The sequence below is a fragment of the Pelobates fuscus genome, chromosome 6 (assembly GCF_036172605.1).
Source record: "Pelobates fuscus isolate aPelFus1 chromosome 6, aPelFus1.pri, whole genome shotgun sequence".
NCBI classification, from domain to species: Eukaryota; Metazoa; Chordata; class Amphibia; order Anura; family Pelobatidae; genus Pelobates; species Pelobates fuscus.
In genome coordinates this window covers 44024978-44042084 of record NC_086322.1, presented here as the reverse complement: position 1 = coordinate 44042084, position 17107 = coordinate 44024978, and the positions used below count along the sequence as shown (strand labels likewise).

The 17107-nt window shown below is 39.4% G+C and overlaps 1 protein-coding gene across 2 annotated transcripts in view; it reads left to right on the top strand.

Moving 5' to 3' along the window:
- SMYD1 (SET and MYND domain containing 1) overlaps positions 1-16846 on the top strand; it is a 44362-nt gene extending 27516 nt beyond the window's left edge. For both annotated transcript variants that reach the window (XM_063457622.1, XM_063457621.1), the window contains 5 exons: positions 5593-5785; positions 7659-7751; positions 12470-12633; positions 12994-13162; positions 16439-16846. In XM_063457622.1, coding sequence (XP_063313692.1) covers positions 5593-5785; positions 7659-7751; positions 12470-12633; positions 12994-13162; positions 16439-16597 — 778 coding nt within the window. In that variant the 3' untranslated portion in view covers positions 16598-16846. The remainder of the gene's footprint in view (positions 1-5592; positions 5786-7658; positions 7752-12469; positions 12634-12993; positions 13163-16438) is intronic.
- The last annotated feature ends 261 nt before the right edge of the window (positions 16847-17107 follow it).

Genomic DNA, 17107 nt, shown 5'->3' with positions numbered 1-17107 from the left:
CATTTAAATTTTGCTAAATTGTCAACAAAATACTATACCTCTTAGTGGTGTAGACAATACTTGGGACCTCTTCTTATGATACCTCAGCTGTTTATCTGTGACTCGATTTTGTCAAATCTATGCCATGATTATTCCCCCAGATTCATTTTATCTTCCTATTCCATATTTACTGCAATTATTACAATGTTTGAGCCCTTTCTTTCTGTGTTGATATTGTTTTTTGGCATCATAAAAGAAAGTCCTTGATTGATTGTAACATTTGATAGAATGCATGGTTCTTTAAATATCGCTACATAAGGAGATCTTGAGTAATGCCAGATATTTGTGTATGTGTATCAAGCAGCTGCCCGCTGTAACAATTGGTCTGTGTCTTTTACTGTACCGTATAACCAGCTCGAAATAGAGATTACGTAAGTCAGCTATTTAGAATGTGGAGTGATTAGAAAGTAACAAGTGCTTTAAACCAGCAGGAGAGATCTTCTCTCTGGACAAAATGTCCAAAGACAATGTGGCTATAAAATATGTTCTGTGTTTGTCATGATAGAAAACAAAGCTTTGACAGCTGGTTGTCTCAAGCTAAGACTTGCTGTAAGGCCAAGGCCAAAAAAAAAAAAAAAGAACCAATCAACAAGGAGAATGTGAATATATTTGATCTGGCTTTCAAAGTCAAGGATTTATGTCCAACATTTGACCACAAGATGCTGGGGATGGGAGAGGACACCTTGGCTGTGTCCTCAATGTTATTTATGAAACCTGGAATTCTGGAGACATATCGAGGGAATTGCAAGATAGACGATAATAACGAAACAATTTTTATGGCTTTCAGGGCTGCCATCAGGACCTGGGTTTGTCGAGATAATTCTATTTAGATATCTAGAAATATAAAAATAGAAGTACCCCACCAGAACCCACTGCTTTTACCAGTTTTCGAGTGGGCCCCTGAAAAGGCTTGAACGTGGCTTGAATTGCACTTGAATTCATCATAGCACATCAAAGAGCTGCACAAAGGGAGTGAGCTGTCAGTGTGTTCAGCTTTCAAACTCACTAAACCCCTTAGGAAGTCACTTGCACACTTGCAGGAGGGTGGCTAAAAATATGCAAAAATTACATCAGTGTGTGTCTGTGGCAGTGTATGTATCTGTGTGTGTCAGTGTGCATGTATCTGTGTGTCAGTGTGCATGTATCTCTGTGTGTCAGTGTGCATGTATCTGTGTGTCAGTGTGCATGTATCTCTGTGTGTCAGTGTGCATGTATCTGTGTGTCAGTGTGCATGTATCTATGTGTGTCAGTGTGCATGTATCTATGTGTGTCAGGGTGCATGTATCTGTGTGTCAGTGTGCATGTATCTCTGTGTGTCAGTGTGTATGTATCTGTGTGTGTCAGTGTGTATGTATCTGTGGGTCACTGTGTATATATGTGTATGCCAGTGGGTATTTGTGTGTGTGGCAGTGGATATCTTGTGTGGTAGTATATATTTGTGTGTGGCGGTATGTACCTTCGTGTGTGGCAGTGAATGTTGGGGATTATGGGTGTCTAGCAATATGTATTTATGTGTGTGTATGCAGTGATCTATCTATCTATCTATCTATCTATCTATCCCAGTGGGGAATAGCTTGGCTATTTTGTTAAATAGATTACAATACCATTGCCAATTCTCCAGAATTCTTGCTTTACTGAATGACCCAATAGTATTCCATTGCTCCTTGCTCCTTGTGATATGTTTTATTGCACCATTTGTATGAATGCATAAATGACCACAACTGGTAATCTTTCTAACCCATGGAATGCCAAAATGTATTGTGCTTTATTAGAAATGTAATAGGAATAATGCTACATAATCCCTAATGCTGGCATTTGATGGAAAAAGCACAGGTAACCGTGTGTTTAAACCTAATTGTATTCTTGAGCTTTCTGTGAGTAAAAATCTTAGAGTCATTATTTCACTATTGAAATCAACACATCTGTTTATATTTCCCTTAAAATCCTGAATAGTAAACTACTTCCCTGCTAATAACACGGCCAAACCCTCTTATGTCCCCTCTTTTTCCAGAGCTTTTTATATAGTCTGCAGAGAAACATGTCCGCCTCGTTCTGGCCCTCTCTGCATCTCTGCAGAGGGAGTGTAAACCACGTCTCTCTCTTCTCTCACATGTTATAGCAACTTTCATATCTGAATTCTGCAATGCCTTGTATTGTACAGATTTCAGATGTAACTGCACATGATGTATTTGGCATTATTTCTACATGCTATCATTATTTTATTTTATTTTAAAACAATCAATATTAATACTGATGTATGTGACAACATTGGTATTTCTACTCTGTGTAAACATTTCAAACCATGCCTAAAATATCGTCTAATAAGGGATACCATATACTTTCTAAAACGTTGTAGTCCCTTGTCCCTTAATCATTCTATAAACAATGAGCGAATAGAAAAAGGAAATTGTGTACGTTTACAGAAATGAAATGTTTTAGTATATACAAAGGTATAATATAGGTAATTACTTATAGTAATATAGGTTGCCATTTTTTTGCTTATGTCTATTTGCTAACTATTCACCCCAATGTTACATGTTATGCTAAATTGAAGCAATACTTAAAGCACCATAACCACTGCAATTTACTTATGTGGTAATTGCACATTAAAGTTTGGTTCAGTGCTCACATTTTCTGGCACCCTTTCGAAAGTTTAACAAAACCCTCTCAAACAGAACATCTGGCCTGCCCGTTGCCTGATACTGAGTTAATGTGGAAATTTCACTTCCACGCTATCCATCCAACGCAATCCAATGTTGAATGACAATGGCAGCCTGCTTGGATTTGGTTAACATGTCATTGAAGTGATACTTCCTAAAGCATGTTTGAAAGAAAAAAAAACTCAAAGACTCCAGCAAAACGACCCCAAAAACAAGCAGCAATTTTTAATGGTACTTAGATTGTCCCTTTAAGCTCTCAATATACTTTACATTTTCAAACTTGTAGTTTACATGTACACATCTGATTCAGAGCATTTCAGTATCTGTCAAAATTCAATACAAAATACATTAATCAAACACCCACTTGGCATGGAATTTGTCAATTTGGGGCAAATGTGTATGTCTCAGTTTACTTGCTTTTATAGATGAGAATGGAATTTAAATATTGAAACAATCTGGGACATTGGTTATGTATTAAAAATAAAATATATAAAAGCCCTGTGTGTGCATGAGTAGCCCCAGAAACCATTAATAACCAGGAGGACAGTACAATTACCTCTCAGATAGGATACGACCTACATGTACAGTTGATTGATATTCTAATAAGCTAGAGCCACATAGTGTCACATGTAGTATAGTGTGTTAATCTCAGGAATGATAAGGATACCTCTGATTCCAACAGACATGTGCAGAATACTACATAATTAGTGAAGATGCCAAGGCCCAATATTAAAGGGACACTCCACTGTCCAAGTATAAACAAAAAAAATATAAGTAAATTAATAATCAAAAACACTGTTTAGGAGATATACCAAATAAAAACATGCATGCATTTAATCATGCATTTTTTTTCATTGGTGGTTACATTTAAAATCAGCTTTCAAAAGCTGCTGATCTCTTGTCAGCAGCCTTTGTAAGCCATCCCCTTCTAAACCAGACTTTCTGTGGCTGTCCAATCACAGACTTCCATAAGCTCAATAAAATGTATTTGCGAGACAAGGTGCTCTGGGCAATTGCTCCCTTCTAAGTTTAGCTTCACTGAGCTAAACAAACCAGGAAGTTAAAGGGCCTCTTGTCTGATTGACAACCAGGGTGGTTTATTTATAAAAGTACAGATTTCCATTGAAATCTGCACTATTTGTAAAATGGAAAGAGAGGATACACTCTTTGCAGATAAAGTGTTTCAGCAAGCTAAAGTGCTATAGAGGTCTGGAGTGTTCCTTTACCTGGAGTGTTCCTTCACCCAATATGCATTAGGTTCTAGTTTAATTAATACAGCTAGTGTTTTTGAGTGTGCCCTGCCTGAGCCTACATCTACAAATATGTGCCAGTCCATTACATAGCATTGCTGGCTCTATTAGTTACCCTATAGTTTTAAAATGTATTGTTAATCCCCTTGGCACCATCAGCATCCGTCACACCCTAAGTCAAGTTGGGCTACACTTTGAAAGGATTACTTAGTCTTAGTGAGAAGATGTAGGGGATATATATGGCTTGATTAACATTCTTGAACTTGGTAAGTATGAGACTTAGCACCAATGGAAGTGGTCCTACTTGTAACTATTCATATGCCTCTAAGATTTTAATAATGATGATTTTATTCTTGATTCAATTTAAGTTAATTCCTGATATGTGCCTTTCCTTAAGAAACTAATTTCACGTATAACTGCTTTTTAGTACCGTAGGTATTGTATCCATCATTAACAATGATTTACAATGCATTTAGTGATATGTTAAGAAGGAATGAAAAGCTAAAATCTTAATTCCATTTATAACAGTGTGTTACCTTTAAAACCCCTTAAGGACACATGGCATGTCATGATTCCCTTTTATTCCAGAAGTTTGGTCCTTAAGGGGTTAACATTCTCAACTGGATGACGCTAATCTTGTTACAGTTTAATTGTCTCCATTTCTGAAATGCTTGCAACAGGGTTGAACTGATTACATCAAGCTGTTAATAAATTCCAGGATATTTTAAAAATGTATATTTTGCATTTGCATGATCATCACAGAAGTTCAGTTAAGATGTATTCTTAACCTTCTGCTTATAATTATTGCTCGAACAAACCTCAAAAAGAACAGTACGAAACAAACACTATATACAGTATAACCTAACAAGCACTATAAACTATACACTTTACTCAGTTTATATTACCTATGCTCTCATATGTTCTAATCTCATTAATGATATAAACATAGAGAGCTGAGGAACTGTTTAAGGTTTCATAACTACTTCATATCATTTAAGTGGTTTTGGTGCCTGGGGTCCCCTTGTGCCATTGAACTGTTAAATGTAAAGCTGTTTTTTATTGATTTCATTCTGATTTGATTTGGCCCCTACTCAAGACCAGCAATTTGAGGCAGTGACAGCCTCAGTATGTCTAATGAGTATAATTTCCGCCTTAGGTACACCGTCCAGAGGCTGGTGGACCCATGGTAGACTGTAACCCTCATTCAGTGTCAAACTGATCGAAAACAGTTTAGCATTGAACAGTAGAATGGCACCAGTGGACTTCATGCTTCATCACCACTACAATGAGATGAAGTGGTTATGTTGCCTAGCGTGCCTCTTTAGATGACAATATTTTGTATAATTAATATATTCATGATGCATGTTCATATAGCTCATAGCTAACTGTTATACAATAGCTTAGGCATTGCATTCTGGGAAATCGGTAACACAGGTGTGACCAAACTGTAGTTCTTCCGCTAGGAACTTCCATCACTGTTTCTAGTGGTTATTCAATAAAAGCACAAACATTCCATGTTGGAGATAATCCTGAACTAGGACTCTGTGTAGAGCAACAGACTGGCCACAACTGGGGGGGGGGGGAACCCATTATTTCTCTTGTTGTTGTAATGCTAACTTGGTTTCTGGGTTATTTGAAAATAGAATCGAGCTTCGTTCCCTTGGAAAGATCAATAAAGGAGATGAGCTCAGTGTGTCCTACATCGATTTCCTAAATCTCACCGAAGACAGACAGAAACAACTAAAGAAACAATATTACTTTGACTGCACATGCGAACACTGTACCAAAAAGATAAAGGACGACGTGCTCTTGGCAGTGATTGAAGGCGACCAAAAGGTAACCACATAAGTACTACTTTAACACACAATTGCTGTTTTATAATAATGACTTTTTATTGTTATTATTCATATTTTGATTTAGATAATAACAGCCCATTAAAAAATTGACATTCGTGCCATGCGATATTGTGTGTTTCGCTTTTCGGACTCCAGTTAACATACATTTCCGCAAACAAAATTTTGTGAGCCTATTGTTCCTGGATTGGTGTAGCATCAAATGGAACCTCTGAACCATGCCTTGCTCAGAAATACTGCAACTCTCAATTCTTCGAATGCTACATCCTCTCGTTAAAACAGCTACAGCCAGCAATGTCATCTTATTTTAACTGTTAGGGTTCTAATAGCAGATAGCAAAGAGATCTACAGAGATCAGCTAGGCTGGAGCCTATTCCTTTACTGTAAATCCACTTCAAAGGGTTACCTGAAGCACCATGACCATTTCAGTGTTTTGAAGTGATCATGGTGTCTGGACTCTGTACGTGCAGCTTTTTGTACTATCAAACGCAGTCAGAGTTATAACTCCGCCTCCAGCATCATCATTGGGGTCTCGTAAGCCATCCTTAGAACAAAAGTGAGCTATAAAGGGATTCTATAGTGCTAGGAATACATCTACTTACCCAATTCCAGCGTCAATGACCCTCGGTGCTGGGTCGGTGCTCCAAGCCTTCGGAAGTCACCCGACAGGCCCTACCTATAGGAAAGAATTGCTGCAATGCATTCTTATGGGGATTTCACTGACACAGGATGTCCTGTCATGCTGTCATGCAGAATGTGAGGATGCCCAGAGTCAGTTAGACGATCAATAGTCACCTAGTAAGCAGTAAGTGCCAGACAGTCACTAGAGGCAATCTAGGAATCAGGTAAGTGCCAGACAGCAACTAGAGGCAATCTAGGAATCGTGTAAGTTTCTCAAAAACTGCAATAATTAACATTGCAGGCAGTGGCGTACACAAGATCCATGGGGCCCCGGTGCGAAAATTGATCTGTGGCGCCCCCCCCCCCCCGCACGCTTACTCTGTGCGGGCCGGTGCTCCCCGCAGGCAATCTAATGTAAACACTGTATTTTCAGAGAAAATACAGTGTTTACATTGATTGATAGGAATACCTCCAGTGGCCGTCACTCGGACGTCCACCAGAGGGACTTCCTATCAGGTTGCCCTAAAAAGGCCACGTACACGTCAGACGTATTAAAATATGTCTGACGTGTGCAGGAGAGAGAAGGCACTGTGTGCACGCCTTCTCTCTCCTGCCTGTCAGCAGAGGAGAGGGGGCGGGCAAAGACCGCGAGCTGAGCTGTCAGTCAGCTCAGCTAGCGGCCTTTCCCCCCTGCGCGCATGCGCGGTAGTGCGCTCAGGACTTCATAGGGCGGCATGAATGGAGTGTTCCTTTACGTGTGTTGCAAACCCTCTGCAGTTCTGTTTTTTACTATAGGAAACTGTTGAATGTATTCTGCATCTGAAATTATGTATTGAGTGATAAACAGAAATGTATTGCATTATGCATCACATTGCATTAATGCGATATATGTATCAATACTGTTGAGCTAAAAGTAGATAGAAGGCACGTCCAAGGTTAGAATTCTATTGTTGCCAACATGCAGGGGAAATGATTAGATTACTTTAGAGTTTTCAAAACTACTCCAATATTGCTTATTGATCACAACAGAAAAGTATTTTTTTTTTATATAAAGCATCCAGTAGTCCTTATGTATTCTAGAAAGAGCGGGGCAGATATACGACTTTGGTCATGTTCAGTGTTGGCTACAATATATTTACCGACTTTTGACAGACCGGAACAAACATGAGTGCAAATGTGGTGAGATGAAAAATAAAATGGATAAAAAACTAATTTGGAGTTTGTTCTTTTTGCAGCCTGCAGATAGTTTGGTTAAAGAAGTTGTTCAGTTTTCAAAGGACACCATGGAGAAAATTGACAAAGCCCGAACGGAAGGGTTATATCATGAGGTAGGTATGACTTTGAATCTACAAGCTGATATGATAACTAAGTGTTTTTTTTTTTCAACTGTAGTATATGAGAGCCGCAAGTTCTGGCAAGTTCAACTTTTAAGGTTAAGAAAATGAAACGGTGTATTTGGAAACAGGCAAAATGTAAATCGGCACTCTGATCACTATAAGCACTGCAGCTTACTGTGGTGGTTATGGTGTAAAGCAGGCATCCCCAAACTCCGGCCCTCCAGATGTTGCTGAACTACAACTCCCATGATTCTCAGCCTATTTCATTCATAGAATCATGGGAGTTGTAGTTCAGCAACATCTGGAGGGCCGGAGTTTGGGGAAGCCTGGTGTAAAGGGTCTATGGGCACAGTCCCCACAGTCTGTGTCAAACTGTTTTGTATTTATTTCACAAAAATTGCCTTTCTGATTTCCGAAATCTGCCTTTCACCACGCTCATCTACCGTGAGTGAAATTCCTTGAAAACTGGTTCAACTTTGTGAAACAATTAACCCAGCATCCTCAGTTGTACAATGTTGAATGGGCTAATGCTGAAGTCCAATTCCAAATTAGCCAAGAGCATCTGGACTATAGGTGCAAGGAGAGACCCAGTTTTTATAAAACTACTTCAAAATACTGTGTGACAAACTGGGGGAAGGCTACACTTTGCACCACAAAGACTCAATGAGCTTCAGTGTTTGTGGTATTAAGACTACCCATTTAAATACACCAAAACACACGTAAAACACATGGAGCTAACTTTCATGCTGTAGAATTAATTTAGTGACATATCAGTTGATATCACTAGTGATTATAGGCAGTTTCAATGCTCCAAATTTTGATTTTTAATTGTTTTTTTAAAGCAGTTTCTGAAAGTTTTAACATCTCCTGTAGAGGTTAATAGAAGAAGCTAAATACTAAGTAGCTCCTGGTTTCCATGCTAAACTTTAAAACTTACCACATCTCTATCTGGTTAAAAATGTCACCTCCATCTTCAAATAAGTTGGAAGAGACACATGAATGACCACAAACTCTTCATGCACTGAAGCCTATCTGTAAGCCGGGTGTGTGTAGTCCCAATAGAACCTGTGAAATATGGCATATCAGGGGTATGGAAACACTAAGGGCTCAGACGACCACTCACATGCACTGAGCAAACCTTTTATATTATCCTGGTAGAGTTGCTATATCAGTAAATTAGAAACAGCAACTTTTTCTTGGCGTGTTTTTAATTTGCAAAATGGTAATTCCTACGTTGTGGTCGGTATCAGTGGAGGTGCATGTAAATATTGTGCAGATGTTGGAGCAAGGAAACCTGTTAATATTTTTTAGCTGCATATATTTACTGGTTGTTGGTATTAACAACCCCCTTTTAAAACGAATAAAACCTAGCTCCAAAATAGATATTGGTGACATTAAAGGAACACTGTAGGTCCTGGAACATAAACGTATTCCTGACCCTATAGTGTTAAAACCACCATCTAGCCCCCTTCACCCTCCTCCCCTCTTTCCCATCTAAATATAGTAAAATCTTAAATTTTCTTCCAGTCTGCTGGTGCTGGCTCTACCTTTGATCTGCCTCCTTGGCTGACATCACCAGAAGTGTTGATCTGCACAAATCACAATGCTTTCACAGAGGAAAACATTGGATTGGCTGAGACTGTCAAGGGGGCAGATCAAGGGCAGAGCCAGCACAAGCCAAACATAGCCCTGGCCAATCAGCATCTCCTCATAGAGATGAATTGAATCAATTAATCTCTATGAGGAAAGTTCAGTGTCTGCATGCAGAGGGAGGAGACACTGAATGTCAGTCACACTGTGCAGCACTGCCCCAGGAAGCCCCTCTAGCAGCTATCTGAGGAGTGGCTAGTGGAAGTATCCCTAGGCTGTTATGTAAACACTGCATTTTCTCTGGAAACACAGTGTTCGCTGCAAAAAGCCTGAAGGGAAAGACTATACTCACCAGAACAAATAAAATAAGCTGTAGCTGTTCCGGTGACTATAGTGTTCCTTTAAACTAAAATTAGGTGTACTCTGGGTGTTGGGTTGGTTCCTGATTTTTGACACCCTCCACTTAGATAACATAGACACTAAAGATATGGGGGAAACAATACACCTAAACAAAATGAACAGCTGGGAAACCAATCTCATGTTGGCAAATACATACTGTATATTAGACTGAGCAAATGTGTACCTATGACTGAGATCATAAACCTGCTGCTTAATAAACATAGACTCCTGGAACGTATTATGTAGAATATTTTCGCATAGCATTGCTTTCCCTTCTATGGTAGTTAGAGAATTGATGAAAATTATTTGTTAAAGGGAAACTCCAGTGCCAGGAAAACGATCCGTTTTCCTGGCACTGGAGGGTCCCTGTGGCGAAACCGACCTCGCCACGTGTCCTTGGAGGGGGCTGCTTGCCCGCCTCTTGCCTTTGGACTATGGACCAGACTTTATGTGAATGTGTTAACCCAGATAGCTATACCATGGAGCCTATTCATATGATGAAAGACTATGGGAAAGACTTTAGCTCCATGGCAATTGTACTGTGTGAATAGGATCTGCGCGCTATTCGGTAGTTTTGTGCGCTCAGATCCCAGCTATCTGGGGATATGTGAAATGTCTGTGTGTTATGGATAAAAAGCAACTTTCTGTATTTTAAAGTGTTTTATGTCTTTCTGTAACCATGTGGTTAATGGAGTCTGCTTCTAGCCCTGGATAATTGGATTACTTCCCTCTTTGTCTCCAGGATAGAGGCCTATGTAAAACCTGTCTAAACCGGTTTGCCATGCGGCTAGTAAGGGACAAAAGATACTTTTAGTAACTTTTGAACCCCTGGTCGGATTCATGCCATTTTTTAATATGTCCCCTGAATGGATTGATTGTGGATATGTATTTTTATGTGAATGTGATGTATGGTTTTAGAGTTATGAAAGTTGTGTAAAAAGTATATTTTAAACTGTATGCATAATGGGATTATGTGTCACACTAAGGGGAGGGGATGTGTGGGTTGCACCCGTGATACTATTGGTCATTTTATGCCTCCCCCTGGGTGTGGCCTGTATGTGTGAGATGGAAATAAAAGCCAGGCTGGATGAGCCAGTCGAGAGTTCCTGTTTTACCCTCAAAGTGAAGTGTCGTCTCATTATTGGGGGAAGGATTTATTGCATGCTGTTCCAGTTGACTGCTAGGAGTGTAAGCCTATTCGTATGGTTCCTATTCAACGGTCTACAGCATTCCTATGCTTGAGAAGATTCATATGCTGCATCGGTTCGGTGATTGTGGTGTCTGCTAGAGTGCTTGGAGTCCTCAGGAAGCGCTAGGAGCATCCATTAATGGAGGTACCCAGTCGGGGTGCCAGGCGATCCGTTACAGTCCCTCTCCCTCCCACCCCCCAATCCCCGGTTACTGAAGGGGTGAAAACCCCTTCATTCACTTACCTGAGGCAGCGGCGATGTCCCTCGCCGCTGTCTCCTCCTCCGCGACGCTCCTCCTGTCCATTGCGTCGGCCGGTGGGCGAGACTGATCCCGCCCACCGGCCGAGGAGACCTATTGCGCATGCGCGGCAATGCCGCGCATTCGCATTACGTCTCCCCATAGGAAAGCATTGAAAAATCATTTCAATGCTTTCCTATGGGGTTTTGAGCTATGCTGGAGGTCCTCACACAGCGTGAGGACGTCCAGCGACGCTCTAGCACAGGTTTCCTGTGCTATGGACCAGGAAGTGACCTCTTGTGGCTGTCTAGTAGACAGCCACTAGAGGTGGAGTTAACCCTGCAAGGTAATTATTGCAGTTTATGAAAAACTGCAATAATTACACTTGCAGGGTTAAGAGTAGTGGGAGTTGGCACCCAGACCACTCCAATGAGCAGAAGTGGTCTGGGTGCCTGGAGTGTCCCTTTAAGTTGAAAGACAGACGGATGTTGGAGAATAAGAGTGATATCAAGGATGCTTATTCTACTATTTACTAGGGTTTGACATATTTGGATAAGACTAGAATTGACTGATTCCTGTCCTCCGAGGAATTTACAGTATCAGGCATATTGTGCTGAAATTGTATCCGTGTCATCATTCCCGTTAAGCCTTGGTTCTAGAACAGAATGTTCCTTTCAGCAAACTAGAGGGAAAGGATATCATTCTGAGTATGGCTCTCACTAGGGAAGATATATTTGGCATAAAGCATCGACACTACAATGAAATCCCAGTTGATCCGTGATTGGCCACTGTTTAGCCAAGAGTTTATTTAGAGCAAGACAAAGACAAGAACAATGAACCATAGGGTGACTGATTTGACTGGCATCAAAGAAAATGCTGCATTTAATGTTCTAGCTCTACAAGTTCTCTAAGTGAATCAGGCCTTAAAATTTCTCCTTGTCACTAGCACAATTGGCGAGTGAAAATTTAGCCCTGGTGGGTATAAATTTCATGTGACATGGACTCTCCAGGCTTGCAGTGGCTAGTAATATTTATGGCTTGACTAGTAGCCTAGGACTTGAAAATACAAGCCCTGATTGTGAATAAAAATTTTTTCTAAAGTTATAAACCCAAATCCCATGTGCCAACAGTGTTTTATTTTCATAGTAGAAAGAAGCTTTTCTTTTAACTGCACTTGATCTGTTGTTCATTAATAATATAAATCATGATAATAGGATAGGTCTAAATATAAGTTGAGAAATATTGTTTTATTTTATGACTTGAATAAACTTTCATTTTTAATGGATTACAAGGTGGTGAAGTACTGCCGGGAGTGTCTGAAGAGACAGGAACCTGTTTTGGCTGAAACCAATATTTATAAGCTACGGATCTTGAGTATATCCTCGGAGGTGCTTTCATACCTTCAGATGTTCGAAGAAGCTGCAGACAATGCAAAAAAGATGGTGGATGGATACTTGTGAGTATAGACAGATGATATGTGTGATTACAAATTGTGCCTAGGTACTTATTTTTGAGAAAAGTATGTGTGGAATAGTACAGATATCTACAGGGTCACAAGAAGCGTACACTAGCTCTTGGTAACCTGCATGGTCTTTGGTCCAGCCAAAGAGGTTTAGAGATGGCTGTCCCCAAAGAGCGAGGGTTAGGAGAGATAGGAGATCCAGTGAAAATAGAAATTTGCTTATGTGTATGCATTCCAAAATAAAACACACAATGGCTAAGTACCTGGAATCTTTTATTTTAAATAATTAATTATGATTTATATCAGATTATTTTCACATTTTGTCTCAATTGAATTGCATTTGCTATTTTCCAGGAAGGTTTATCATCCGCATAATGCTCAGCTTGGCATGGCAGTGATGAGGGCTGGAGTGACTCATTGGCATGCTGGACTCATTGAGGTTGGCCATGGGATGATCTGCAAAGCCTACGCCATCCTATTGATTACACATGGACCTTCCCACCCCATTACCAAAGACCTAGAGGTTGGTGTCCCTACCACGAGCATGCTTGGTATTTTCTTTTGTTGTTAATTTGCCCAGTAATTCCATTAATGTATTGAAATATGAAAAGAAGTAAATGCAAATACTGAGCCCACTATCCTGAATACAATGTATCTATGAATCTTCATATACTGGCTATTCTATGTAATTCTGCGAATTGACGCTAATCTGTGAATTGCTGAGATATGGTTTACATTGAAAGTAGCTCCAGAAATAACCAAAATTGTGGGAGAAGAGATTGAAATATACAGACTTTTAAATGTAATCCATTTCTGTTGGTTAATTTTCCCACCTGTGGGGTGGTCCAAAATTTTCCCTAGCTGCTAGGGGTTACACAATTTAGATGTTACTGATAACTGTTAATTCAAAGCACTCTAAGTAGTCTAAACACTACAGTTTACTATATTTGTTAGCCTGTTGAAGGAGTCAGGTTGGAGCAAGGGGATAACCACAATCCTGGCCTCATTGATTCTGGACGTGTAGAATTAACTCTTCCACATAATCAGTGTTAATTCTGAGCACCGTGGATGACAGTGATTGGCTGAAAGTGCTGGGAGTGGTTAACCCTGCATTTTTCAGTCCTTGGGGATATTTACTTGGAGATAACTACCGCAAGTGATTTTTTTCTCATTTTTATTTTTTTTACAATCATGTATTTAAGATAAGCAGATAATTGTCCATTTGAAAAAAAAAAAGACGTTAAATATAATAAATAAATAGTACATCCTGGACAAAGGAAAAATGAAGATTAATGTTAACAATGAAATATGTATAATATATTTTGCATTTGAGTTTAGTGTATCTAGGATATGAAGTAAATTTCCTCTCTTTATTATGTCGATTTCTGAAATAATACAGTTTATAATATTATCTGTGTTATGCTCTTATTATAAAAAAAAGAAAGAAAATAACAGAAATAATAATACTGTTGGATGTAAATTCTCTCTAGGGATTCCAAACTTTTGAAAATGTATCTTGTAAATGTCTGACTTTAGACTTTAATTCGTTCACAACTGCAGTATCTTCAGTTTTTGTAATAACATCTTGTAATCTTGGGGGATCCGTTTTGAGCCAACCTGCTGCAATGAGTCTATGAGCTGTTAATGTGATTATATTGAAAAGTTTTTGATTATGTTTGGGAAGTCCCACAATTGTGCGAGATAAAAGGAAGGTCCAAGGAGACAAATCAATTGGTCTCTGTAAAACTCTACTTAATATGTCCCTTATGCTTATCCAGAAGGTATGTAGTTTTGGGCAATCCGACCACATGTGTAGGTATGTACGTCTATGACCACATAGTCGCCAACAAAGGTAAATCGGATTTTTACCTATTTTATGTAACCAGACTGGAGTTGCATGCCATCTGAATAAAATTTTACACACACACTGGAATTCTTGCAGCTGCCTCACAAATTTCCCCCTACTCTCCTCCCACCCAAGTCTGATTCCCATTCATTAATGTACCTTAGTTTTCCACATATTGAGGGTTCTTGACTCAGATGCATCTATAAGAAAGAGATTAGGCCCTTTTTGTAAATTCTTTTATTACATAATAATTCAAAAGATGTACGAGTTAAATTGTTATTTCTTTGATTCCTGCAGAAAGTACCTTCCTTTAATTGAAGGTAACGGAAGAAGTCATGAGTTTCCAAGTGTGTGTCCCACCTCAGGTCTTCAAAATCTAAAACTGTTCCCTCTGGCAAAAGGTGTAAATATCGCAAGCCACCTGCCTCCCTAATACCTCCAAAATCATATGGTCACATGCCCGGGGTAAACCGTTTATTGCGTAAAATTGGAGTCATCAGAGAGCCCTAGTCCTAGCAGGGACTTCCCTCTGCTGAATTACCCACAAAAGTCAGCTTGGATCATAGCGCATAGTTTGCCATATCACTCAGTTCCCTTCGGTGGTTCGGGAACGCCATTCAAATTAAGTTTTGACCAGTCGGCCACGAGGTGATGCCCCAAAACAGTTCCATAGAGAACAAGGCAATGACTGGTCATCTTTCAGTGGTTCTCACACGAACACTGATGAATCTATTCCTTGGCTGTTAGGGTACGAATGTTCCCCTTGTTCGGTAGTTAATACCTTCCGAACGATGTTCTCCTAACTGTTCGGGATATTGGATGAGCAGTGGTACCGGTTTCCCAGGCATTCGCAGGGATGCTTATCTGAAAATAGTTCCACGACGTCGATGACTATGTACCGCTGCTCTCGTTCGGGAGACAAAATGGCCGCCAATTGTTTGAACACGTGTGTTCGGTTATACGAATGGCGACCACACTGAGAAAGCACTTGAACTAATAACCAATTTGTGGTTAACAGCCATGGGTGGTTGGTGATTATGAAGGTGCGAGCGAGGGGGTTCGGTAAACAAACAGGGCATGCGGACAGCCGAACAAAAGGGAATAAAAGTATTGTTGAGTTCTCCATTCTGCTACATGTGCCAACTCAAATTTAGTTCTTAACTTATCCCAGATATATAAAGAATTTAAAATAGATGGGCAGACTGTATGAAAAGACTTTCTTATAGACTTCTCTAACCACATATAATTGGAAGGTAAAGATCTGCTTCCAGATCCACCCATCGTCTTTTTCCTGGAGTAGAATGCTACATTATGATTTCAGAGAGTAGTGCGGCATAATAATATAAGGGAAGGTTTGGAAGTCCCAATCCACCTCTATTTTTTGGTCTATATATATAGGTTTCTAGCTATTCTATGGCGTTTATTCATCCACATGAAAGCGTCTTTTGGAAACTATTTAAATCTCTTTTGGATATTCTAACAGTTAATGATTAGAAAAAAAACAAAAGTCTTGGTAAAATGTTTATTTTAATACAATGTATTCTTCCTATCCCGGATAAAGGTTTATTCTGCCATTCTTTTAGTTCTTATTTTAACCACTTAAGGACACATGACATGTGTGACATGTCATGATTCCCTTTTATTCCAGAAGTTTGGTCCTTAAGGGGTTAAAGTTTCAAGAAGGGGAATGTGATTGTCTGAAAAGCGGACGAATGAAACGAGCCAATCTGAATTCCCAGATAGTGGAAAGAACCTACAAAAAAAGATACCAAATTCTGTGCTTAGTTTTTTAACATCTGCGTCAGGTATAATAAATGATATTGCACTTGATTTGTAGTAATTCATCTTATATCCTGAAATAAATAATTATTTAATAGTTGACTTTTTTTTTTTTTTTTTTACACTATGCAATGTTCTCTTATAATTCAAGCATGTGCCTATATTTCTCCACAGGCGATGCGAGCACAGTCAGAAATGGAACTGAGAATGTTTCAGCAGAATGAGTTTGTTTATTACAAGATGAGAGAGGCTGCTCTGTCCAACAAACCCATCCAAATCATGCAAGAACCTAACACAGAGGCTCAAGGGACTATATTCAACAAAAAACCCTAGGAGGCAATCCGCAGCAGATCGATCTTCCTTTATTCCAGACAATGTTACCATTAACCCTTTGAGTATACAAACACGTTTTTGTGCATCCTTCTGGCACCCAGAGGGTTAACACCAGGGCCATACCTTATAAGTATATTCCAGGATAATGTCTGTATCTATTGTCATTTTTGTGTCACCAATCTATAGAGTCTCTATTACATGATATATTATGGAAGATCTGTTTTTCTCAATAAAACACTTTTGGCTTAATTTCACTTTGTACTTGTCAGTCAAGACCCCTCATTCCAGGTAGATGTGTGTATTGGGAGTTATAAACCAAAATTTAGTGCACTGATTCAGTTAGCTAACCTATATAGTCCGCACACTCCCAGAGACTTGGAAATAAAATATTGCCTGATTTCGCAGCTTCTTGACAGCATATTTTCAAATGTGAAGAAAAGATTCTGACAAAAGGCAAAGACTGGGAGAGCCATGTTTAAAAAAAGAAATGAATAACAATAATAGTGTAAT